Source organism: Gorilla gorilla, chromosome 5 (assembly GCF_029281585.2).
Source record: "Gorilla gorilla gorilla isolate KB3781 chromosome 5, NHGRI_mGorGor1-v2.1_pri, whole genome shotgun sequence".
Taxonomy (NCBI): Eukaryota; Metazoa; Chordata; class Mammalia; order Primates; family Hominidae; genus Gorilla; species Gorilla gorilla.
In genome coordinates this window covers 128,928,531-128,956,158 of record NC_073229.2, presented here as the reverse complement: position 1 = coordinate 128,956,158, position 27,628 = coordinate 128,928,531, and the positions used below count along the sequence as shown (strand labels likewise).

Below are 27,628 nucleotides of genomic sequence, written 5' to 3'. Positions count from 1 at the left end.
AGTGCAAACTAATCACTCTATACACATTTGATTCAAAATTATTGAGCAAAAAAGGCTGTGCTAATGTGCTCTAGCTGTATTGACAGCAATAGCTATTGATGTTTTACGAACACTGGTAGCTGAAAGTTAATTTTTATTGACTTTTAAAACAATTTAATGAGTCTTACAATGAGAAAATAACATGACTATTAAAGTGAAAATGTCAAGAAATTTTGGTTCATGTCACCAGAGTTGAAAATGCCCTCTAATTTGGTACTTATCAAACAAATACTTGAAAGTTGACGTTTGTCATTACCATCTTACTAATACTATTTTTTTTAAATATTGAAGAAAACCTGCAAATATCATAAAGGAAGATTTCAATGAGCTGGGTAAAATATATATAAGGGAAGAGAGAGTAAGCTTTTGATAATTAAATTTATACAAATGTGGCTTACTGCCACAGTTACTATTTGAGACCGTCACTATGACAGTTACTACTGTTACTACTTGAGACTGTCATTACGAGACTGAACAAAGTAGGATGAACACAGAAATGAAAACTTAAGACAAAGTTTTCATTTGTGTATATATATATATATATTTTTTTTTTTTTTTTGAGACGGAGTCTCACTCCGTCACCCAGGCTGGAGTGCAGTGGTGCAATCTCAGCTCACTGCAAGCTCCGCCTCCTGGGTTCATGCTATTCTCCTGCCTCAGCCTCCTGAGTAGCTGGGACTACAGGCGTCCACCACCCAGCCCGGCTAATTTTTTGTATTTTTAGTAGAGATGGTGTTTCACCATGTTAGCCAGGATGGTCTCAATCTGCTGACCTCGTGATCTGCCTGCCTCGGCCTCCCAAAGTGCTGGGATTACAGGTGTGAGCCACCACGCCCGGCAAAAGCAACTATTTTAAAGTAAGGGGCCAGGGGAAGAAGAGAGCTCCGTGCTTCTAGTGAGCAAAGGCAGCAACAACCTTGAGCTTCTGCAGCCCTTGGTATTTATTGGGTAGAAAGAGCAGGGAGGAGGAGCAAATGGTTGGTCAGCTGCTTGATTGATCACAGGTTCATATTATTGCTAACAGGCTTCAGATGTACGTAATCACAAGAAATACTTATGCCTGGGTCGTGACTGCCCTCAGCATTCCTTCTGGGTGGCAGACGCAGTTTGTCAATTTGCCAACATCCTGCATTTATGAGAACAGTTGGCTGTTTACTCATATAGCCTCCAGTGGTATACTGAGTTGATCACGACCTTCACCCTTTTGGCCTCCAACATACAAAGTTAATCCTGCTGTTCTGTGCAGAAGTTCATGCAACTCTTTGCTTTGCTCCGACATTTGTGATACAAGATAACTGATGTTAGAGATTTCAAAATAAAACCACCATCAACCAACAAAAATACTGTGTTTAAAGATATATTATTAGATTCAATACAAATTTAGCCTAACTCGTACAGTTTTTGTGTGGAAAGGTAATTATTGGTATTCATGATGTTGACCAATACCAAGGTACTGTGGGATTCTGAAGGGCTTTCTGATCAGTAAAAGTGAGTTTATGTTAATTTAATATGATTTAGTGTTAATTGAATTTTAGTCTTTTCTTTTTTCATGGTAGGTGAATATTTCCTATATTTGTGTATAGTCATAAGGCAGCCCATTGTGTAGAGAACAAACCTAATGCAGATAGCAACTTTAAAATTTTTCAATTTGTGAATGTTCTATATGTGAATAATTTGTTACTATTCTGTGGTGGGAAGGGGATATGGGATTATGGATATAGTGGCAGAGTTTAGTTTAGCTTCTTCATTAAAACAGTTGTGGGTTGGCCTAAGAATATGATGATTTATACCATTGCTTCTCTGTGAAATACAATCAGACTTCTAAAGTATAAATTTAATTTACAAATATACTTCTGAAAGTAAAAGTTTAGGAGTTGCCTTGAAGTTGTTGCCACAAGAAACCAACTATTCTAAAGGAGTGATTTTCTTCATGTTTTATGCTTTGATCATTGGTTATATTCTGGGTGCTTAAGAAATAGTAATTCATTTATATGCAAGTTAAATAATGTAACTTCCTGTTAAACTATTCTATCTCCTATCATGATAGGAAAGGAATTGTACTCCAGTTACATTATAATATGAAACAGATGGTCAGTGGGATGAAAATGTTTTAAAATAAGTATTTTAATATGTAATTTGTTTTACTCCATCTAATCTCATATTTTAATTTTTATTTTCAGCCTCTCTAGCAATTATGATGCTCAAATGAAGAGCCTTTTAAGGATTGTGAGAATGTTTTGTCACGTCTTTCGAATTGGTCCATCCTCCCCCAGTAATGGAATTGATATGGGCTACAATGGGAATAAAACTCCAAGAAGCCAGGTGTTCAAGGTGAGAAAAGTATATGGCATTTTTAGGAAGATAGACGTAAAAGAGATGAATTTGACAAAGCATGCATTCATTAATCAGAAAGCTCATGAACAGGTTGTAAGTTTGGTTTATACCCGTATCACTTTCAAAATTAGGCACACCTTTCTCCTCTCAACTCTGTCTAATCAACAGCAAGTTGGTGAGCTTTCTGTATTTTTCTTACAAATAAAATTTTTTATTCCATTGGTGTTTTATTCTAAGGGTAGAGATATTTAGTGTTTAAAATTAATTTTATTAAATTATAGGTTTTTAATGTAATGTGCAGCCAGCATGCTTTTGAAAGAAATGTATTTCTTATTAGTAAGGAAATAAAATGCACAGTTTTTATTTAGATTTTAATATGATACGTGTGTCAGATGTGTGTCTGTATGTGTTTTCAAAGTAAGGTACTTTCATTTACTGGGTTTGCTAACAGTTAATTCCTGAGATAACTGCAAGGAAGAGTTGTTGAGATATTTTCTTAAAATATTTTGTATTGCTTCAGCTGCCTTTCTAAGCACATATGGATGAAGTCCTTGGAAGATTCATGTAAAAACCAAGGGAGTGTTGCTACTCATGTTAAATTATAATTTTATGAAGTAAACAAAATGAATAGGACTATAATTGCTCTTGTTAATGTTTTTTTGGGTGACATTTTAAAATAACAGATTTTAGAAAAATGTGTAATTTAATAACTTTGTGTTTTTTATTTATTCATGTATTTATTTTTTGAAACGGAGCCTCACTCTGTTGCCTAGGCTGGAATGCAGTGGCACAATCATGGTTGACTGCAGCCTCTACCTCCCTGGGCTCAGGTGATGCTCCCACCTCAACCTCCCAAGTAGCTGGGACTAGAGGTGCATGCCACCATACCTGGCTAATTTTTGTATTTTTTGTTAGAGATGGGGTTTTGCCATGTTGCCCAGGCTAGTCTCGAACTCCTGGGCTCAAGCAGTCTGTCTGCCTCTGCCTCCCAAAGTGCTGGGATTGCAGGCGTGAGCCACTGCACCCAGCCAACTTACATTTCTTTAAACAATGGTTTGAGTATAAAATATAGGTTATTTATCAAAAAAGTGATATAAATGTTTTTATGTGCCACTTCCTTGAAAACTAGTTAGGATTGAAAGCTTTGCTGTCTCTAAGATTCAAAGCTAAACTAGTGTTCTATACTAAATGATTCTTTCCTTACATGGAAAATTTTTGCAAAAAGGTAAAAATAAAGTTTGCAAGAACTTTGACACTAGTAGATTAATACTTAGAATAGATATGGTAGTCTTTTAGAAAGGTTATGTATGAATGTCTGTCCATCTGTTTTACTCTCTTTAAAAAAATCAGTCTAGGAAGGAAAGTTTTTAGCCATATATGTATGTGTGTGTGTGTGTGCACGTTGAGTGTGTATTTTTGTTTTCTTTTTTTTTTTTCTTATTGTGCCACCTCCTGGAAGAATGAAGTTATGCATTCTTGTAATTCATGTGGCTTTTCATGTACCACTTCCTTGAGCTCTAGTTAGGAGTGACGACTTACTGTCTTTGTAAAATTTTGATCTACATTATTGACCTACTCTTTTTGTCAGGGCTGTTTTAAGCAAGCTTTACTGCTTCAAACATTCGTATCACACAAAGTTGTTTTTAATGTGTTCTGGCATGGCTCACTTTGTTAGTAACAGAATCTACCCATGATTTGACTTTGACTCATACTTTCTACTCATCAGTAATGATGAATATAAAATCAAATCAGGTATAGATGTGGTCAATATTATTCAAATTGGGTTAGATTATATTTAATTTTGTGTGATTTCTTTGGTTAAAATTTCGATCTGCTACCTGTTAGCTAATATCAGAAAATATGTCTTAAGTAGCCTCTCTGTAGGTGATTTAAATGATTTAAATATTGATTTAAATGATTTAAATATTGATTTAAATGTTAGTTTTCTACCTACACAGTCAATACAGACATAATAGAGTAGAAAAGGATATCTGTTTTGCCTTTTTAGCTTATGTTTAAAAAATAGAACCCAGACTTTATGTTTTGTCATGTGTCTATGATATATATAATGTATAAATACTTTCTTATTTCAAGAATTTTGTTAGTATCTTTGTTTCATTTTTTTAAGGTACTGCTTTCTACAGCATTGACAACTACTATTTCTTCTTATCACTTATTTTCTCTTAAATTTTGAACTTCCATTTTGTAAAACACTAATTGTAAAACTCAGCTAGTTTTTAAACACATTAGTAAGTATTAACTGTTAAAGAATTTATTAGTCTCTTTGCATTCAGTTTTATGAATGAAACATGGAATCTTTGGGGACTGGCAAAATGATCTGCCCTTCCATTTACAAGGATAAAAATAGAAACTGTACATTGTCATCCATGGGAATCAGATCTCCTGTTCATTGTGGGGTGATTTCAAGTTGTAAAAATCTTTGCTAGTTACTGAGTTGCTGTGATGTTAGACTGGAAATACCATTTTAATTCTTACCACATTTTGTCTGAGGTAGCAATTGATCCCTAATTTCCATTTCATTAACAAGGTACTCTAATGCTACTTTATTGTTCAAATTAACTAATGGGTTTTCCATTAAGAATGAGTGGGTTTATAGGCCATGTGTTTTTAGTAGGTGAAATTGTTTTAACATCCTGTTATTAGTTTTCTGATTTATTTTAGAAGTTCTTTAAGTTAGTCTTAACACGTAGCCATTCTTTCAGCATTAAGAGATGTTTATCTAGTGCCTTGGGAACTTTGGAGCATTTCAAGGAGAAGATCATTTTTATTTTTGAAGCACAGTGAACATGGGGAAGACAGTTTAGGCTTCCTGAGTCTTGCTGTGTTCTTTTTTTGTGAATAGTAAGCTGTGACTATTAATGGTTTCATAGACTTACAATTTGGAAATTTTGGTAACCAAGAAAGATTGTGAAACTTTTAACTTCAAGATCTTATCTTGTGGGTTGTGGCATTTGACATTAGGTTAAGAATAGTCAGACTAACAGGATATCAATGTACTATGAATGAACATTAAGTTAATAATACTTTTCTGCCAAGTTCATTCCTCATTTCAGCACTTCTTGAAATTTTAAAAAATCGTTCAGTAAGCTCGAGATTGTATATTTTGAAATACGACTTAAAATGCTTATAAATCATGTATGATTGTCATATCATTGTTACTATATGTAGAATATAATTCTTCGGTAAGGATCACTCAATAATAATGAATGAAGCAGTATTTTCACAGTACCAAGAAACCTGCTAATATTTTCAGTAGTAATTAACTCATTGTTCAGTAACAATTGGTATGTATGGTGTTTCTTATTTAATGTATTTTATTATTTATGAATATAGAAAGTATCAGATATAGTATGCAATGGTTTATTTTTAATTTTAAAATTTATTTGAATCCTTTTTGTTGGTGGCTGCTACCATAGTTAGAAATTAAAGTTATTTTCATAGTATTCTTTTTTGTGATTGAAGAATGAATTTTCTGAATAGATCTTCAAAGAGAAAACTTCCTAGGTAAACTCACCTCAAGGTTGGGATTTAGTTTTAATGTATGTATGATTGAAGAAATAAAAGGTAAGAAAAGAGAGAAAAGTAAAGAAAGGTCCAATGTGGTTTATTACTTATTTTTTTCTCATTCTTCTAATTATTTGCTGTGTTCCTTTATTAAAAACTCTGGCTTTTTGACATCTTTGTTGTCATTTTTACACATATCCCCTTTTTTTTTTGGTGTTATTTCTGCACCACTGAAAATTTGTCTTTCATTTTTTACACATTGTCAGTATTTGAAAATAGGATCGCTGTTGGTTTAGACTCAGTGTGCATCTGCATGATCAGCCTGTGTCATTTCTTGCCTTAGGCCTTACCTCCTTTCAGTGTGTTGATTTTCTAGGTTTTATCTTTTCTCATTTAGAGGCCAATTATTCTTTTTTCTTTTTCTTTCAAGCAGTTTTATATCACCACCTGTTCTTTCCATTTCAGAAGTTCATTTTCTGATATAAAGCTAAATAGTTTTGCTGACATAAGTTCTTTTCATCTTCTACAGCAGGTTCAGTGTTTTGCTCATAAAGAGAAACTATAGTTTCAACTTGGATCATGATTAGAATTTTCAGTGAAGGTATCTGTCAGTATTTATGGCAGCTGGGTGCTTCTTGCCCTTCTTTAAGCAGTTCAGGGACTCCAAATCTGTCAACCGTTGTGAGTATGGAAGAGCCCTCATTACGGGTGAGAGGGATGCTTACTTTAACTTCAAAGGAGGGTATAATTTCTCTTAAAAAAGGAAACATTGTACTTACCCGCCTACCTAGTGCATAGTACTGGTTGAGTGAGTGAACTAGGTTTTTGTTGATTGTAGTAGTGGTGGTTTTGTTGGTTTTGTTGTGTTTTTCTGCTTTTTGGTTGAACGTGTAAATGAAGGCCTGAGGTGATTTAATTATTTGCAAATTCAGTAAGTAAAATATTTTCAAAAAGAGAATATTACAGAAATCTGAAGAAAGGCTGAAAGTGGCAGTGAAGGTATTTGTTAGATAATAATTGGGAAGAATTTCCTGGCAGAATAGTTCAAACATTTTCTAAGGTTCCAAATATGGTTGTATAATCTCCTTCCATGGCGGTCTTTAAAAGAAAGATTATTTCTTTCCTTGAAATATTTTAAAGGTGAGTCTTTCTGTAGCACATGGTCTAAGTTTGTAGCATTCTGTAATCATGTCAGATTCAAAAAGTGAGATTAACTTTTATATTTATTTGCAGAAGGATAGCTAATCATTCTCAATAAGAATATTTAAAACAGTGTAGGATGAAGGGATTGTTTAACCACTGTACCACTTATAAACTATGAATGTTTATTTGGGATTAAAAATATCCTAGCAGGGTTGTTTTTTTTTTTTTTTTTGGAGACAGTATCTCACTCTTTCACCCAGGCTGGAGTACAGTGACATGATCACAGCTCACTGTAGCCTTGACTTCCGAGACTCAAGCAATCCTCCCCCTTCAACCTCCTCAGTAACTGGGACTACAAGTGCATGCCTGTGTATCCAGCTAGAATAATAATAGGAAATAGTTTATTCTCTCCTCATCTTTTTTTTTTTTTTTAATAGAAAGGTGTTAATCTTTACTTGGAATTAAGAATTTGCTATTCAGTATTTTTTTTTTTTTTTTTTTTTTTGAGATGGAGTCTTACTGTGTTGACAGGCTGGAGTGCAGTGGTGTGATCTCAGCTCACTGCAAACTCTGCCTCCTGGGTTCAAGTGATCGTCCTGCCTCAGCCTCCTGAGTAGCTGGAATTATAGGTGTGTGACACCATGTCTGGCTAATTTTTTGTATTTTTAGTAGAGATCGGATTTCACCATGTTGGCCAGGCTGATCTCGAATTCCTGACCTCAAGTGATCTACCCACCTCGGCCTCCCAAAGTGCTGGGATTACAGGCATGAGCCACCATCCCCGGCCTGCTAGTCAGTATTTTAATAGAAGTTTGGTAATTCTATCTCTTGTTTTAAAAAAACACTAATTATTAGAAATGGATTGTGTCTGTAAGTATATGTATATACATATATATGCCACATTTTATAATTTCTTGTCAAAAATTATCCAAATTCTAGGAATTATATGTAATGAAAGGAGCACAGTAAAAAAGCTGTTCATTAGGTTCTTTAGGGATTCTCATTTTTTAATTGAAAAAAGACATTTGTTTAATTGAAAGTTGTTGACATTGATCATATTAATACAGAAAATGTTGAGTGATTATATATACTTAGGGGTTCTCATTTTTTAATTGAAAAAATCTTATTTGTTTAATTGAAAATGGTTGACGTTGATCATATTAATACAGTAAATGTTAAGGGTGATTATATATAGTAGTAATGTGTGCTTTTAAAACTAAACATTTGAAAATTAAAAGAAGAAAGATTGTGAATTTTTTGTTATATTTAGTTTTTCCTTTTTATTACAAGGAATACATACATACAAATTAAATTATTGCCATAAATGAAGAAATTGTCATTTATGTAGCATTTGTATAATTTTATTACTTACCTTTAGGCATTACTATCACATTAACTTGGGAAGATAGAAATGACTAGAGTAAATTTTCTCTTTTATAATATTTGTCTAGTTGTGTGTGTTTTTTTTTTAATCCTGTAGTTTAAGAATGATGTTTAAAAAACACTTTTGTTTCTCTCAGCCTCTGGAATTGCTTTGGCACTCGTTAGATGAATGGCTAGTTTTAATAGCCACAGAATTGATGAAAAACAAAAGAGACTCAACAGAGATCACTTCTATTTTACTGAAACAAAAAGGCCAAGATCAAGATGCTGCTTCCATTCCTCCATTTGAACCTCCAGGACCTGGGAGCTATGAAAATCAGTCCACTGGCACAAGGGAATCTAAACCAGATGCTCTTGCAGGGAGACAGGAAGCCAGTGCAGATTGTCAGGATGTTATTTCTATGACAGCTAACCGGCTAAGTGCTGTCATTCAAGCTTTTTACATGTGCTGTTCTTGTCAGATGCCTCCGGGGTAAGAAAGTTTTGACTTACTATTTTTTTTTTCTCTGATAGATGATGAAAAGCAGTGATACTTTTGTAATTTCAAAAACAACAAATAATAATTTGTTGATTTAAAGTTTTCTCCTTGTTTTAAGATACTCATACTAATCTAGATCTAGTAGGGAATATTTAAATATTAAGCAGTATATATTATTACTTTGTAGAATGGTGAATGTCACCTTGTATAGGATCTCTTAATTATGTATTTGAAATGTGTAGAGCAGAAATGCATCAAATTTCAAGATTTTTAAAAAGTCACTTGTTGATATCGTCTGCTGATGAGAAGTTAGAATCATTTTACAAATTGGCTAGGCATACTTCAGTTTCCTAAACTTACAAAGAAGATTCAAAACCAAATTCTTTTTTTTTTTGGTTTAGAAGCCAGTCCAGTTCAATATATATTTATCAAGTTTGCTATATTATATCACAAACTTTTGCCTGTGTATTCTGATTGATATTTACCCCCCACAGAATGACTTCACCTCGTTTCATTGAATTTGTCTGCAAACATGATGAAGTTTTAAAATGCTTTGTTAATAGGTAAGCTTTCTGGGTTTGTGGAGTACCCTGCTAGCCTTTCCTCTCTTTACTTACAGTTTCATCTAAACAGAAAAAATGCTGTTTCTCATACTATTCAAAATATGCTCAATAACAAATTAAACTTTAATAGATATGGATTATTATGTGTTTTTCTTCTGTTTCAGTGTCAGTGTATCTGAATTTGCATTTCACTTAATGCTACTCATTCTTCCTGTCCATTTAAACAAAATATTTTTCTTTTAGAAATCCCAAAATTATATTTGACCACTTTCACTTTCTCCTTGAATGTCCTGAGTTGATGTCAAGATTCATGCATATCATAAAAGCACAGGTAGAAATTTTTCTTCATCTTTTTATTCTATCTAATGAAATTAATTTCTAAAATTCTAATATTGTTTAGTGGAATAATTATTACACTTCAGACATTCTGTTGTAAGAGGAATGATTGCATGTTACTTTAATATGAGGAGTAAGTTTTCTTCAAGAAATATGTACTGAGTGCCTACTGTGTACAGAGGTCTGTACAAAAACAACAGAACACATTGCCACATTTCCTGAAAGGAGCTTAATGAAACTTTTTAGTTCTATAAGGCTGATTGTCCTTTTGAAAAGGATTTTAGCCCCCAAATACATTTGGGAAATTACATAACATATGCCCTTTGGAAATTTATAAATCACATTGGCAGCATGTTAAAAGGCTTTGAGAAGCCCTTTAGTAAAAATAGTGATTTAGCTTTGTTAATCCTCCTAACTTATTTGACCTGACCACCTTTCCCCTACCAGATGTGTACCTGTTCATTCCATACATCTCATGTTACATGAAGCTAGCTGGAGGAAAGCTTGTTTTGCTCCTTACCAGCTGTGTGAACTTTGGGCACGTTTCCTAATATCCTTGAGCCCTTGGTTTCTTCATCTACAAAATGGAGATAATGACAGCAGCCTCATAGAACTATTGTCCAGAATAAATTGTCAAGAATGACTGTGATATATGCTCAAAAAATGGTAGTTGTTTTGGAGATAGAAAACTTACTTCCTTTCTCTAAGAGAATTCTAATTCAGTCTGGCTGGGGAGATAATAAACATATGTATAAAATAGTAACTACAACATAACCTGGATCTTTAGGAGTTTAAGGGAGGAAGAGCTGGCTCTGGCATCTGTAGTCAGGGGAAATTTCAGAGGAGGCAGATTTTAAGTTACCTTGAGAAAGCTTGAAAAAATATGCAACATTTTGATGGGAGTAAACAAAGAGGGAGAACTTTCTAGCCAGCATGTGGGCTGGAGCATGTAGACCGAAAAGTATGTAAAACTGCAGTATTGCAGCAGAAATTTTATGTTGATAGGAGCAAGATAGAGTTCTGGAAAGGTAGATTGAGGTCATCCAATGATGAGCCTTGATTTCCAGATTGAAGAATTTTCTTTGTTTGCTAGGCTGTTAGGAGCCACTGATACCCTTGCTTTAGGAGAATGGCATAATTCTGGCAAAGTTTTAGAAAATAATTTGCCAGATATCTAGGACAGACTGTAGGCAATGGTTTGGTTAGTAGTTGTAAGATAATAAATATGATAAGTGGTTTTTAATGTCTTTAGGGACACTTGTCCTTTCAGAAGTTAAGCTATGAACTAATTTTTATAAAATTATACATAAGTATATAGAGGGATCTTTTGACATCTGTTTAATAATGATAATGTGAAAGAGAAGGCAGTAATAATGACTTACATTTACTGATTTTAGGTCAGGTACTATGTATTTGCTTCCATGAATGATTTTATTTTCTTAACCATTGTATAAAATGGCTACTCTTTTTTTTCTAAGCTGAAGTGGTTAAGTAACTTGTTTAAGTCATTCTGCTACTAAATGGGAGAACCAGAATTTAAAAGTCTGTCTGGTTCTCAAGTTCAGTTTCTTTCTTTCTTTCTTTCTTTTTTTTTGACACAGGGTTTTACCTGTCACTCAGGCTGGAGTATAGTTGATCTCAGCTCACTGCAACGTCTGCCTCCTGGGCTGAAGCAATCCTCCCAGCTCAATCTTTCAAGTAGCTGGGACTACAGGTGCATACCACCACACCTGGCTAATTTTTGTGTTTTTTGTAGAGACGGGATTTTGCCATGCTGCGCAGACTGGCCTTGAACTCCTGAGCTCAAGTGATCCACCTGCCTTAGCCTCCCAAAGTGTTGGGATTATGGGCATGAGCCACCACACCTGGCCAAGTTCAATTTCTCAACCTACACTATATGATACTGTTCTGGGGCAAATGAGATAATAGGTGAAAGAAGATTTTAGTTTTTGAGAGATAGTCTGCTGTTTTTAATACAGGTTGGTGCAAAAGTAATTGTGGTTTTTGGCAGTTACTTTTAATTGCCAAATTAAAATAGCAAAAACCGCAATTACTTTTGCACCAACCTAATACTGTCTCTGCTTTTTGCTTTCTATTCCTTCTTGCCTTCCTGGACAATTTAGTCAAAAAGCATCTGTATTAGGTATCCACTTTGTTGACCCAGAGAGGGAGGTGTTTGTTGCCTGACTAGGGTGAGGAGGGTGTCTACATGTGTAGTGGTGGCCTAGTGTGGGGTTTTGGAGTTTGGATGTGATTAAGAAGTGTGTCTGTGTAGAAGAGGGTCCCAGTGTGAGTCATGTGGGTTAGAGTGGCATAAGGAGGATGTCCATGTTGGCGGTGGTTGCAGCTGATCAGTGCTGTCTGATGGAGCCTCAGTGGGGTGCAGGGGCCATGTCAGTGATTGGAGATTGGTTACGTACCAAGGGAGTGGGGTTGCAGGTTGATCAAATAAGCAAGTATGAGAGTCTAACTTCTCGTTGTTGGAGAAAGGAGTTATAAAATGGAGGAAATTAGAAGGAACCTTGTGTTGAATTAGAGTTACCAGTTTGAATTTAGTATTAAATCTACATAGATACATGTAGCAAACCTGGCACCTAGCTCTTGGTCTCTCAGTGCCATTCTCAATGAACCAGGGCTCCTTGGAGAAATGGCTAATTCCAGGGCTAGATCAGGGAAAGTATAAAATAAGCCTGCAACATCTTATTGTGTAAGAAAGTAAGGAAGTGTTCAAAGACTGATGGGGTTATGTTAACATGACTCGGAAGACAGCTTGAATGGACTCCCACTACCAAATTTGGAAGAATTTGAGCATCAAAATAAATAATGATGGCAACATAAACAGGAATCTATGAGTCTGTACTGAAAAAAGTTAATGAATAAATGGAAAGTCTGATGAAGGGTAGGATGATTATACAGTCTCAGATTATCTCCCGACAGAATAATTACAAAGAGAAAAAGGGTGCCTTACAGTAGAGAAGCTTAGCAGTGATCAAAGCAGACATAGCAGTGTGCCAGCTGATAGGATGCTCTGAGGACAACATGGCATCACTTCTGTGGCATTCTTGCCAAGGATACACACCTTAAATCTAATCAGGAGGAATCATCAGACTAAATACAGTTGGGGGACATTCTACAAAATTAACTGACCTGCAGTCTTGAAAACTATCAAGGTTATGAAAATTAAGAAGACATTGAAGAAATGTACCAGAGTGAAGGAGACAGGACAGGACAATTAAAGGCAGTTCATGAATCATTTTGCAATAAGAGGACATTATTAGAAAATTGGCAAGACTTGAAATGGGATCTGATGTAGTAGTGTTATCAGAGTTAATTTCTGATTTTGGTGGTTGTTATCTAGTTATAGAGGAAAATTCCTTGTTTGTAGGAAATAAATGCCTAAGTGTTTATAGGGGACTGGACATTATATTGGCAACTTGCTCTCACATCAGAGGAAAAAAAAATACTTTGTACTCTACTGTACTTAGAAGTTTTCTGTAACTTGGAGATTGTCCTCCTCTAGAAAGTTAAAAAGAACAACTACCTCTGCTAAGGGATTGACTTCTTCTTCTGTTGGTGGTTTTCAGGTGGCCAGTAGTTAAAGGGAGAAACATTTTGTATTGCTGTACAAATGCTATTAAGAGGAGCCTCTATAATCAGTCCTGTTTTGTGAATTATTTATGGAAATGCAGGTACTCTAGAAAGTTTACATACAAAAATGTACCATTTGGCTGTGTAGGTGTTTGTATGTGTGTGTGTGTGTTTGATCTGATTGTATTAGCTTTCGAAGGTAGCAGTTTGTACCTTTTAATGTTCCACTTGAATTACTTGAAAAGGTTCCATTTGTTTTTATTTCTTGGTTCACATTTCATAGATAAATGATATAGTTTAATATCTTATAATGGGCAGTAAGTTTTCTTTTAAATAGTTATTGACAATAATTTTAACATTGCTGTGAATGACAATAAGAACAATATCTATTTATTGAGCATTCTAGGTATTGAGTATTAGAGCATTAGTATAAATGCTTTTAATGTATTTTTCTCTTTGGTAAAATGGGGACAAAAGTTCCTTTTTCTCATAGTGTTGTGAGGGTTGTATGTGGTAATGCATTGTAAAGTGCTTCAAAAAGTACCTGGCTTATAGGTGCTTAATAAATGATTGCTAATTTATTATTATTATTATAATTATCATAATTATGTTCTTTATTTGAATTATTTAATTTAATCCTAACAGTTAGCTCTTGAAGTAGGTATATTCTTTTCTCTGTTTTACAGATGAGAAAACTAAAGTTCTGTGAGGATTAATAATTTCCTTAAGATAAGTCTAGTAAGTCACAGAGTGAGGATTTCAAACCATGTTTATCTGACTTCAAAGCCCATACTTAAATAATTGCTTCTGTGTAATGTTTTTTCTCTCCTCTTAAACCAAACTTTTAGAAATAGTTAGCATTAGAATTTCAAGTACTTAATATTCCAGCTTGTTAACTGAAAATGAGATATTTAATTTATGTGCACAGTAATGCATATAACATATAACACCAGTGCTTTATAAAAAATGTGGAAGACTGTTAGAAGTATGGACAAAATTACACATTTAACTTTAAAAAGGTAGCATTTATTTTCTTACTGAAAGCAAATATTAAAAGGCAGAAGTTCATCTCTCATCGATCATATTGTTTTAAGAATTAATAACAAGTGATATTTGAATCTTTTAAAACAAACCTGTTTAATTTAGCTCAGATGAAGAAATTTATTGGTGTCCTAAAAGCCACCTGGAAGATAACCTTTTTGTGGTGTCAGATGGTATTCATCATATTTATCTCGTGAAACTCTTAGCTTTTGTGATGGTATTGCACCACCTTCTCCTTTGACTTTTCTTGCCATCTGTATCATTTGCTAAGCAAATTCTCAGTCATGACTTGTGATCATAAACTTCTTTGTTCTTGGTATTTGTTCTCTGTATCTTTCATCTCTTGAACCTTATCCTGTCTCCAGCTTTACCTTTGTTCATGGCTTTATTTTCAGTGTCTCAGCTGCATCACTGTCCAGTATCTCCTCCTAAATCCCTAATAGTTACACCCCACTATATCTTTAAACTCACGATACATAAAATCTTACTCATATTTCCACCAGTACCTTCTAGGAGTGTGGGGGTAGGTTATGGGGAAAGGGCTTTTCCACTTTAAGTTATTTCTATTCATAAGTTCCATCTTGCAGAGATTTTACCTTACTTTTTTTTTTTGTAGAGATAAGGTCTCACTTTGTCACTCAGGCTGGAGTGACAAAGTGAGCACACTACAATTATAGCTCATTGCAGCCTTGAACTCCTGGGTTCAAGGTTTCTCCCACCTCAGCCTTCTGAGCAGCCAGGACTGTAGGCGCATACCACTACGCTTGGCTAATTAAAACTTTTTTTTTTTTTGGTAGAGACAGGGTCTCACTGTTGCCCAGGCTGGTCTCAAACTCCTGGGCTCAAGCGATCCTCCTGCCTTGGCCTCCCAAAGTGCTGGGATTACAGGCATGAGCCACCATACCCAGCCTCTTCTCTTACTTTTAATGCTTATTCAAAGAAGTAGTATCTCTCGGATTGGCTTCATTGTTCCTCTTTGCTACCAGGACCAGGACTTCTATAGCTCATGCTTCATTGTTGAGAAATTGATATTATATATATATATATAGTGTTACTCTGTGTTAGTCACACCTCTTTAACTCTATTAAACAGTTTTTAGCAAGTTCTTGGAGTTTTTACTGCTCTTATGTTACATGCAGTGTTGGTACATAGTAAGTACTCAATACTTTCTGATTAATCAAAAATTGTAGATAACTCACAGTTTGCTTACCTGGCAGATGAACAAAAGGGAGAGACTCTCTTTGCTATTCAAGAGATCTTATTCTTCAATTTTTAGGGTGGAGAATGGGAAGGGATAACAAATTCCATTCCAGTGTCTGCATGTATTCTAAAGGATAGAAGTAAGAATAAAGTTAGGAGTAAGAGGCCGGGTGCAGTGGCTCATGCCTGTAATCCCAGCTCTTTGGGAGGCTGAGATGGGTGGATCACCTGAGGTCAGGAGTTCGAAACCAGCCTGGCCAACATGGTGATCACTCTCTCTACTAAAAATACAAAAATTAGCCAGGCGTGGTGGTGCGTGCCTGCAATCCCAGCTACTTGGGAGGCTGAGGCAGGAGAATCACTTGAATTCAGGAGGCAGAGGTTGCAGTGAGCAGAGATCGTGCCACTGCACTCCAGCCTGGGCAACAGAGTGAGACTTTGTCTCAAAATGACAACAACAACTACAACAATAAACCAAAATAAATAAATAAGATTAGGTGTAAGAGATTATTTTCATGAAAAATTAAATGGAACATGCAATGTAATTTTTCTGGGTGTGAAAATTCATTGTAATAAGGCTTGGATTTAAAAGAAATTGAGAATAAATATATTCAATTACATGTCTGATATTAAGTTCTGAGACATAACCAAATTTATCAAGTCTTTTGTGTTGAAAATGTAGGAATTTTAAAAAATACATTTCTCTAGGTAGTCAAACTGTTTCAGCTAAGTTCTGTCTTTTTGTAAATAGTTATTGAAATGTTCAAACATTATCCAGTAACTCCTTATTGTAAATAAAGATCTAAGAATGATTATTTGTAGAAAAGGCATTTAGCAAGCTAGTAAATCTGATAATTAGATGACTGATACACTGCTAACATATTTTACTCTTATTTTTTGAGCTAGCCTTTTAAAGATCGCTGTGAATGGTTCTATGAACATTTGCATTCAGGACAGCCAGATTCAGACATGGTGCACAGGCCAGTGAATGAAAATGATATCCTGCTGGTTCACAGAGGTATGCTTAACAAAGAAACTGATATATGTGTGAAGCACAAAGTGCTTTTTATTGTAAATTTTAATATGTAAAATTAACCAATGCTACATATTTAGATTCTATTTTTAGGAGTAGCTGTGAAGTTGTGTCAAAAGCAAATTGTGCAAAGCTAAAGCAAGGGATTGCTGTACGGTTCCATGGAGAAGAAGGCATGGTGGGTATAAAAGAAGATGATGTAGAAATCACTGTATGTAAAGAAAGATTGAAATGCCTTTTGAATAAAGTTTAATATTTAGTTGACAAAGGAAGAAACTTTATATTTAAATTTTGTTATTTAGAAAAAAATTTCCCAATATAACATATTTCTGTTGATGCTTAATTTTATTTCTTGAATTCAGGGTCAAGGTGTTGTGCGTGAGTGGTTTGATATTCTGTCCAATGAGATAGTCAATCCTGATTATGCATTGTTTACCCAGTCAGCTGATGGTAAGTTGTACAGTCTAGATGACTTTTTCTGCAACTTGTCACATTTTTCACACTATTTCAGTACATTTTATTTTTGATTTCCACAGCAGACCTGTGAGCTAGGTGGGATATTCTTATTTTATAGATGAGAAAACTGAAATTCAGAGTTTTTATCTGCATTCACACAGTTAATAAGTAGTAGAATCATAAGTGGAACCTGACTCAGTCTAACATTTGTTCCTCTAAACAGTTGGTTCCCAAATGCTTGTCTCAAGGACTAGTGTTGGCCCAAAGGAGGTTTCTTATCAGTCCTTTGTAAAATAAAACTAAATTTGTTCAATTTAAGGATTATCCTTGAGTCTACATTTTTTGAATTAAATGTTTTATTTCATAAATTAATGGTGCTTGTAGATGGCCTTAAACAAATAAAAGTCCCTATTTGGAAAAATAAAAATTTGCTAACTCTATTTGAGTTTCCAAGTTTTAAAATATATTGGTTAGGAAAACCCAAGTCTAGAAATCATGATATAAAATTTCAACTCTTAATCTATTTATGTATACTAACTTTATTTTCAGTCATTTTGAGAGATCAAGACCTGGCTACTATAAAGCTCTTATTTAACCATATAAAACAGATAATTAACTCTTCTTGTTGAAATGGTGCTTGTGCCCTATAGAGTCGTAATTTGCTGTTGTAGACTAAATGGAATTAGTTATCACCTTATTTGTGTGAGGCATATTTGAGAGCTCTCTAACTTAATAAAGACATATTCCAAGGGAAGGTGGGATTTCTGTTTTCAAATGCTTTGCACAGTCGCTTGTTTTTCCTAAAAATCTTTTCTCTCCCCAAATGTTTACATTCTTTTATCAGGAGAGAATGCTTCATTAATTGTAGCTTCTGATTGCTTTCAACCAAACTAGCAGCAAATCCCTATTTGATCAGAAGGATGATTTTAGGGGAGGCAAGTGGGAGTGGGCTGCAGTAGAGCTAGGCAGCTGCAGGCATTCATCCCTGTAATGGGCTTCGTGGATACACTTTGAGTATTTGAAATTACGTAGGAACATGGAACTGCCTGCTTTAACTCGGTAACCTTTAATTCTTTGCTCTGAGGTGAATTTGGTGTCTGCGAATGACGAGTTCAGTGAAGTCATGAGTGTAATTATTTAGGCCTAATCTTTGAAGCTAGATCTAGCGTTATATTTTAGACTTATTTCTTCTCTTTATATCCTTTATTCTAAGTCTACTTAGCTTAATATCTGAAAAACAGATTTGGTGTGGAATCATTAGTTGAGGTACTTCCTTAATGTTACAGATTTATAGCAGAGCAAATGTTGAAGTACATAGACCCATAAAGTTTTTTTTTTTTTCTTTGAGACAGAGTCTCGCTCTGTCACCCAGGCTGGAGGGCAGTGGCGCAATCTTGGATCACTGCAGCCTTGACCTCCCGGGCTCAAGGGACTCTCCACTTCAGCCTCCCGAGTAGCTGGTATGGCTGAGGAGGGAGGATCGCTTGAGCTGGGAGACCAGCCATGGCGCCTGGCTAGTTTTTGTATTTTGTAATTTCTCTGTTCTTTTTGTGGAGATGAGGTTTCACCATGCTGCCGAGGCTGGCCTCAAACTCTTGAGCTCAGGTTATCTACCCGCCTCGGCCTCCCAAAGTTCTGGGATTACAGGTGTAAGCTACTACGTCTGGCCAAACATTTTGATTTATCTTTTTTGTAAGCCATATCAGTCTCCTCTTTGGGGTCATAGTATTAATAAATTAAAATCAAGCTGAAATATGTTCACGTTCTCAGGTTTAGTTGACAAAGAGAATTACGTATAGGAATCAAGAATTTCTAAATGTGGGGAATGTTTGGGTAGACCCGATATCTATAATAATTTTTTAAAGAACTTGTTTTCTAATGAAATTAAGATGCTTACTGTAGTGAAATAGTATATTTGTTATGAATTTGTCCTTTGGGTTTATACATGGTGAGAATCTTGACTGCTATTCTTTTGATACAGTCTTGGGGCCAGTAAACTTAACTATTCTGTGCCTTTGTGTCCTCATTTAAAAATGGTGATACCTGCTCGGGCGCGGTGGCTCATGCCTGTAATCCCAGCACTTTGGGAGGCCGAGGCGGGCAGATCACGAGGTCAAAAGATCAAGACCATCCTGGTCAACATGGTAAAACCCCGTCTCTAACTAAAAATACAAAAATTAACTGGGCATGGTGGCATGTGCTTGTAGTCCCAGCTACTTGGTAGGCTGAGGCAGGAGAATCTCTTGAACCCAGGAGGTGGAGGTTGTAGTGAGCTGAGGTTGTGCCACTGCACTCCAGCCTGGTGACAGGGCGAGACTCCGTCTCAAAAAAAAAAGAGAAAAGATGATAACCTATTTTTTGTAATGTAAGAATTCAGTTAGCTGATATGTGAAAATGCTTAGTTGGTGCCTGGCATATAGAAAGTATAAATATTATATGCTATTATTATTACATGAAAATGATATTATTGTATACTAGGATTTTTCTGAGAGCATGAAAATAGTTGGGGGAGTCACAGCTATATATATTTTTTGAACTTAAAATTTATCATAAACTTTTAATTCTATTTAAAATTTTCAAGTTAAAAACTGTTACTCCTTTTCTGAAGATTTTCTCCCTATATGTTTCCTTTTTTTTTTTTTAAAAAAGTCTCCTTATCTATTCTTTTTAAGCATCTAGATTTCTCAGAAAGTAATTAGAGAAGGAATTAAACACAGAGCTAGGGGAGGAAAGTAGAATCATCAGAAATCTTTGTTGGTCCATAGCCGTAATCATTCATTATTTTAACAGGTAAAAAATATTTGTGATTATTCTCAGAATATTATATTTTTGGGATTATGATTATATTTGTCTTTGAAGTCTGCCTTTATCTCACAAAGCTTTGCTTTGGCTTTTAATACCAGGTCTTGCTTCATGACAGTGAATTATTCTCCAAAGGTCCTTAACAGTGAATGATGAGACTCACATGACTTATTTAGGTTATTCCCATAGGCTTGCAAATTTATACCTTATATCTAAATAAACTAGTCAGCAGGTTAACCTGGTGTCAGCACCGAGAAATCAAAGACCAGTGAAACACAGAGTGAATTATTGTCAAAATGACTAAATATTTCACTTTCCAATACATTTCTACCTTTTATTTTTCTTTGATGCTATTTCATTAGGTTTATCCGTTGTTTCTTTTAGCCCAGGCATTTACAATAGTAGTATATAGCATGAGCTCATTATGTGTTTGTTGAATGGATGAGTAAATTTGTAATATGAATTAGTGGCCATCACAGAAAAATAGGAAAAATAGGAAAAGAAAGTTATTTAAAGTTGAGGTTTTGGCATTAGGTTTTAACTTTTAGCTAGTAGTAATTTTTTTTTGAGACTTTTTTTTTATGGTGGTGAAATACACATATAAATTTACCATTTATATTATTGAAAGTATACAATTCAGTGGCATTTAAGTACATTCACAGTGTTGTGCAACCATCGGCCACTATCTATTTTCAGAGCTTTTTCATCACCCCGAGCAGAAATTCTGTACCCGTTAAGCAATATCTCCCATATCCCCTTTCCTCAGCCTTAGGTAACTACTAATCTACTTTACCTATCTATAAATTTGCCTATTCTAGATATTTTATAAAAGTGGATTCATATTCCATTGCACTGGATTTTCATAGTAATTGGTAACTTATTGCCCTTGCCATTTTTACTTTCACCTCAGAGGTAATTGTTTAAACTTAATTGTTTGCCATTAGAAAGACTTGGTTACCTTGTGGACTGAGGTGATTTTCTAATCATTGTTAACAGGCATCAAGTTCACTGACTAGGCCTGTCACTTAAGAGCAGTTGTACATTTACAGTTTTTAGTTATTCTCATAGTGTTCTACTCCTGAAGAAGCAAAAACTAGCAAATACTTACTGCACTGGCACATACAGATGAATGGGATAATGTCTGTCCTAGTGAACAGCCTATTGCCATACTGCCTAGGAAACTGTGTATATGTGCGTGTGTGTGTGTGTGTGTGTGTGTGTGTGTGTGTGTGTATGTATGTGTATATGATCCTCTGCTGTATTATTTCCAGAGTGTCTCTGATGATCTTCCAACTAATTTCAGTCAAAAGTACTCTAAAATTTTCTCTCTGCCATAGATTACTGTGACAAATATGTATGAATAAATGATTATCATCTATACTTCCAATTCTACTTAACACTTGTTATATTTTCCACAAAGAACATTTCTCTGGAAGTTTATACACAATGTAACCTTAGCTTTGCTGAAGTTGTATGTGAATTAGTTTATCTGCATCAAAGTAATCTTTCTTCTGCATATAGATTCTTAATAATATATTATTTTGTATTTATTTCAATAGGAACAACTTTTCAGCCTAATAGCAACTCTTATGTAAATCCTGATCACTTGAACTATTTTCGGTTTGCTGGGCAGATCTTGGGATTAGCGTTGAACCACAGGCAGCTGGTCAATATTTACTTCACACGATCCTTCTACAAGCACATTCTTGGTATGGCTCTGTTATTATTTCTGCAGACATTTATTTATATTGTTTTTCTTTCAGTTTGAGGAAAACTAGATAAGCAGTAGTATTTTGGATGAGATAATTTTTATTTTGATTGGAGCCCATCTGTATATGTAAGCCATTCGGGGTTTGAAGGAGAAAAAAATGACCTACCTTTTTTTTTTTTCCAAACACCTCTAGTTAAGTTAGCCTTTTTTTTTTTTTTTTTCAATTTTAGTGTGTGTATTTGTATGCTAAGAATACATTTCAGTATGAGTATACTTAAGATAATTGGCATTTTTGAAGTTTATAACTTCCTGAATAGTTATTTCAAAGAAAGATTACATTGTAACAATGTGAAAGAAACACAGAATTAATTTAACAGACTTTCAAATTCAGGAATCCATTTAAAATATGCTGTGAGTAGGATTGTATTATATTTTGCAGTTTTTCAGAATATCTGTAGAGGGCAGTATTTTACCATTAAATAGATAAGGGAAGGCAAAACCAGACTATAACTGCTGTATGTTTGCATTTTTTAGGTATTCCTGTAAATTACCAAGATGTGGCATCCATTGATCCAGAATATGCGAAAAATTTGCAATGGATTTTAGATAATGATATAAGTGATCTGGGTCTAGAACTAACTTTTTCTGTTGAGACTGATGTGTTTGGAGCAATGGAAGAGGTGCCTTTGAAACCTGGGGGTGGGAGTATTCTTGTGACACAAAATAATAAAGTGAGTATTTCAGTTTTTATGTTAACCATTGTTTGTAACTTGGCCCTGATAGTTTGCTAGTTACTCTAAATTCTTCTGGCACTTGTAGAAAAACTTTTACTATTACAGTATCATAACAGATAAAACGTTTAAGTTAATAAAACCATCAAATGTTAAATTTTGAATTAGAAAGGATTATTTTGATAATTGTGCTAGCTGTGCTGAGGTGGTTCCTAAAAAATCTAGAGCACTTCAGCTGATAGTATAAATTGGGCATATGCATTTTGAGAAATTTGATTAGAAATATAAGCTTAAATGAAGATATTTGCAAAAATTGCTCTTTCATGTTTTTAGAGTGTAATATTAAAGAATTCTAATAGAGAAAAGAAATGCCAGTGTTTAAGCTTTCCACATACTTTTGGGATCCAGTAAGTTTGTTCAACCTTTTGATATTTTTTTGACTTTATAACTCGATTATTTATTTATTTATTTATTGAGACGAAGTCTCACTCTGTCACCCAGGCTGGAGCGCAGTGGTATGATCTCGGCTCACTGCAACCTCTGCCTCCTGGGTTCAAGCAATTCTCCTGCCTTGGCCTCCTCAGTAGCTGGGATTACAGGGGTGCGCCACCATGCCCAGATAATTTTTATATTTTTAGTAGAGACGGGGTTTCACCATGTTGGCCAGGCTGGTCTCAAACTCCTGACCTCAGGTGATCTGTCTGCCTCGGCCTCCCAAAGTGCTGGGATTACAGGTATGAGCCACCACGCTCGGTCTTATTTTTATTTATTATTACCTCTCCTCTATATGTATTATTTAAAAATCTTTGCATATGTTTTAAATTTCACTGTTCAAAGTCATAATATGACTTTAAGATTTAATATGGCTTGATGTTTTAATATGTTATATGAGGTATTTGGAGTTAGAAAATATCATATGAATTCTAGTTCTGTTGCTTACAAGTAGCAGCTTCTGGTTGAACAATAGTAAACTGCCCCCCTCCCTTTTTGTTTAGCTGAATTATAATTCCAAGACATCTTCAGAATCAATTTAACTATAAGAAACAATGTTCACTGAGCCATTTTTTAAACTATAGATTTAGTAAAATGTGGATTATTTTAAAAAGGGTTATGTTTAACAATTCTTCGAACTCAGTTTTCTGTAGAATTGGAATAATAATACCTCCCATACAGAATTGTTATTAGCATTTTGTAAAATGAAAAACACAGCACAAAAGTTCGTTGTATTGGGTAGTTTTCTATAAAAATAGGTTCTTAGTTTCAGATATATATAGGGAATTGGAAACTTATTAGCAAGCGACATAATTTTACCTTTTGAAACTTAAGATACTATAGTGTACAAAAAAAAGAGATTGAATTCTTGGAAATAAAGTTAGGAGTTGAGTTCTTACACATTCATACTTAGAAATTTTAAATTCTACCCTCTCATTTTACACGAAATGACACTAAGCCTAAAGAGTTAATGGCAAAACTGGGGCCAAAACCCAAGCCTCCTAATTTCAAGTCTAATGTTCTTCATACTATATGCAAAATTAATTGTGTCGAGGAAGAACTTACTTGATTTTTCATGTAAGTCATGTTAAGCTCTAGAAGATTATAATAGTAAAACACTTAATTTTTAAACCTATATGATTTGCCAGTGAGTGAAAATATATTTAGAATCTTTTGTTAGATTGTTCACCTTGTAGCATGTTTATTATTTTATTTTACACTGGAGACCTACCCTCAATTAAGGGTAATGAAGTCATAGAATCTTTATTAAGCAATGATTGCCTTTGATAAGAGAACCATAAACATGATTCTTATCTGTGAATACTATATCTGGTGAGGTTTGTCACTCCTTTCAGATATATATGACAAAGTGGAAAGATCCAGTAACAATTGTATTCCAGTGCTTTGGGAGACTAAGGCAGGGGGATTGCTTGAGGCCAGGAGTTCGAGACAAGCCTGGGCAACATAGTGAGACCTCATCTCTATAAAAAATAAAAAAATTAGCCAGGCCTAGTTTTGTGTGGCTACAGTCCTAGCTATTCTGGAGGCTGAGGTGGGAGGATCACTTGAGCTCTGGAGGTCGAGGCTACAGTGAGCCAAGATGACACTACTGCCCTCTAGCCTGAGTGACAGAGCAAGATCCTATCACTTAAAAAAGAAAAAAAAATGTGTATGAGGTATATCTATATTTATGCTCGCATCTCCTAGCAGCACCCCCACTTACTATGACATGATTTTTGTTTAGATTTTTAAAATATTATTAATTTTTTTGTATTTGTGTATTTTAATGAAATCTAGAAAGATGGAAAATATTGAATAAATAAGAATAAGTAAGAATATGCTCACATTGAGGATATACCCTTCATTGTGCATCTCACCAGAGGTGGGAATACTATTTTAATATTAAAGAGCTTGAAACTTTTGTTTCTCAGTTTAATACATTTTGTTTAATTGCTTGGTTGATTAGAGGCTAACTTTTTTAAGTAATTAGGAGTGTTAATAGCAGGGTCTTGATTATTAATGTTATACATTCTCAGCTTTCATTTTTTTTATATAAACATTTCTCACAATAAATTGAGCCTTTTTTTTCTAATGTTACCAGTATAGTAATTGTGTATCAAATTGTTGAGGTTTCAACATATAATGCTTATTTAATAAGCAACCTGATTCATATAAAACTCTTAAAAATCTTTAGAAACACATCACATTTTACCTTGCTTAAAATTGTTAAGATATTCAGTTTACAAAATGTTACTTTAAAATTTTCAAACCGTGTTTCTTAGAAATACTATTGATTTTTGGTTTGTTCTTTTTTTTTGCTTATACATTCTGTTATGAACTTTTCTGTTACTTTAGAGTCAGCTTTTTACTTTATAGGTAGAAAGTTTTTTTGTCATGTTTAGAGTTTGACTTTATAATTTTGAACTATTGAAACTTAAATGACTTGCTAAACTTGTTAGAGGGCCTTTGTAAACTGATCTCCACATGGGGGAGTCACTTATTCCCAAGTTTTATTAAAAGGCTTTGGTGATTATAAAGTGAAACCAAATAGATGAAAATACCTTTAATTTAAAAAGCAATATGTTAAATAAATACAAGTAATATAGGCAGATGTATATATATTAGTTCCACATTTGAAATATAATACCCTTAAATTAGTTAGATATGGCCTCTTTTGCTCATATTTTCAGTTCTAGCATTTAGAATTGAAGCTGTAGGGGTTTAAATGTTAGCATCACTTTTATAATATTAGTCATAAAGTTCATCCAGGCTCGGAGAAAAAAAAGAAGATAAGAGTAAGATGGGGCAGGTATCAGGGAATGGATGAAGTGGTATGGAAGTTGAATTATAGAGGTGAAGCATTAAGTGTCAAGTAGGAGTAAGGATGGGAAGAAGGAAATGTTCTGGGCTTACAGGAAGGCACAGAGGTGACAGAGCATGCTTTGGGAAACCACAAGTAGATCAGAGTTGTGGAGCTTAGCTTAGATGGAAAAGTAAGCAAGTAGAAAAAGATGATGTGGGGAAGGGAGAAAGTGGCCAAATTCTGAAAGACTTTGCATCCACAAGTAGTACTTTGAAAATTATTCTGAAGTCTGTGGAGATGATTGCAGATGTTAAACAGGGAAATGACATGATCAAATTTCAGTTAAGAAAATAAAAAGAAACAACCAAACTCAGCTTGGAGTGTGAAAAATGGGTTGAAATGGGGCGGTACTAGAGTCAGGACAACTGAGAGGAGGCTGTGGCATTTTGGTTTGGGGAAGCATGCATGAGGAATTATGTAAGGCAAGTGGCAGTGAAGATGGAGAAAATGGGATAGCTTTTAAGCTTTTGAGGATAATAGAATTTATAGAACTTGGTAATTGGGAAGATGAGAAAGAGGAAGGACTCAAGGATAACTGCCACTGTTGTGGATTGGGCCACCTAATGTCTGATAGTGTTGCCATCATACTCTTCATCAACCTCATTTTCATTAATTCTGTTTTTTGGTGATAATAATTACTACCTATTGAGTACTTTGTGTTTCATGTATCTGAACCATGTTCTTTATGTTTCTCATTTCCTGTAACAGCCTCTTGAGATAGCTATTTCTCTTTATTTAGTGTGGAAACAGCCTTAATATTAAAACATTTGACATTTATTAGGTTTTTATAATGTGCTAGGCACTGTTTGATGTGCCTTATGGGTATTATACTTAACTCTGTGAGGTGGAGATACCCCTTTCTACAGGTGAGGAAACAGAAGCATATAGGAGCTAAGTAGCTTTCTCCATGCAGTCTGTAAATTTCAAGCCTGCTTGTGCAGGGGCCATCCAGTCTTCTCTGTATGGTTCCAGTATTAGCATACGTGCTGCTGAGACAAGCACTTGAGCCTGCTTGTAACTACAACACTGCATTTCTTTAGACGTTAAATAACTGCTCGAGGGCACAAAACTTGTACCTGATGTTTTCTTATTTTAAATGGATGTCTATAAGACAGTGTAACTGCTAGGCTTCTCATTTACTAAGGCAGTGAATGTGAACAAAGTAGCAAATACAAATTTAGTATGTTTTAACGATTTCATTTTAATATGGTTTTATTGCTAGCCTTATATGATTAAATTTTTAGTGCTAGCTTTGCATGATTTATTTAACATACACATTTAATGCACATACAAGCACAAAATACAGACTTATCCATAGATTATTGACTTAAAGTGGATTCTTTATATGCATCTTTACAAAAGTATACAGGTTGAGCATCCATAATTCAGAGTACCCCAGAGTCTGAAACTTTTCGAGTACTGACATGAAGCCATAAGTGGTAAATCCCATACCTGATCTCATATGACCAGGGGGCACTCAGAACACAAGCATACAACATACAGTTGTTTCAGCATCCCCAAAGGAAAAAAGACCCTCCCAGCCCGCTTCTGCTGCATATATACTTTTTCTTCAACACACCAAGATTCCATCATGCAAGCATGCCCACAAGGGTAATAAAATGACATGTGCAGGACGCATATGCCAAGAGCAGGTTCCCCACTGTGCCCCACGTGGGGCCAAGGCCTATGTGCATTTGTGCATTACTCATGTCTTTTCTTTTCTTTTGCTTATTTTCTGCTCTATGGTGCAGAGGTATTGTTGGGAATGTCAAAAAGGCCTGCAGATACCCCTGTGGGTAACAGTGACAGGGAAAAGAGGGAGCATTTGTCTTTATCCGTAGCACAGAAAGTCAAGCTGTTGGAAAAACTGGACAGCAATATAAATGTGAAATGTCCTACAGAAGAGTATG

The 27,628-nt window shown here is 34.8% G+C and overlaps 1 protein-coding gene across 15 annotated transcripts in view; it reads left to right on the top strand.

Moving 5' to 3' along the window:
* Positions 1 to 27,628, top strand: part of HACE1 (HECT domain and ankyrin repeat containing E3 ubiquitin protein ligase 1) — a 135,164-nt gene that overhangs the window by 68,130 nt on the left and 39,406 nt on the right. For all 15 annotated transcript variants that reach the window (XR_008680980.2, XM_019030126.4, XM_004044479.5 and 12 more), the window contains 9 exons: positions 2,220 to 2,370; positions 8,562 to 8,896; positions 9,397 to 9,465; positions 9,709 to 9,796; positions 16,537 to 16,648; positions 16,744 to 16,841; positions 17,026 to 17,113; positions 21,481 to 21,630; positions 22,167 to 22,363. Coding sequence is in view for 14 of the 15 variants with exons in the window: in XM_019030126.4 (XP_018885671.1) it covers positions 2,220 to 2,370; positions 8,562 to 8,896; positions 9,397 to 9,465; positions 9,709 to 9,796; positions 16,537 to 16,648; positions 16,744 to 16,841; positions 17,026 to 17,113; positions 21,481 to 21,630; positions 22,167 to 22,363 (1,288 nt within the window). In the remaining variant the exon portion in view is untranslated. The remainder of the gene's footprint in view (positions 1 to 2,219; positions 2,371 to 8,561; positions 8,897 to 9,396; positions 9,466 to 9,708; positions 9,797 to 16,536; positions 16,649 to 16,743; positions 16,842 to 17,025; positions 17,114 to 21,480; positions 21,631 to 22,166; positions 22,364 to 27,628) is intronic.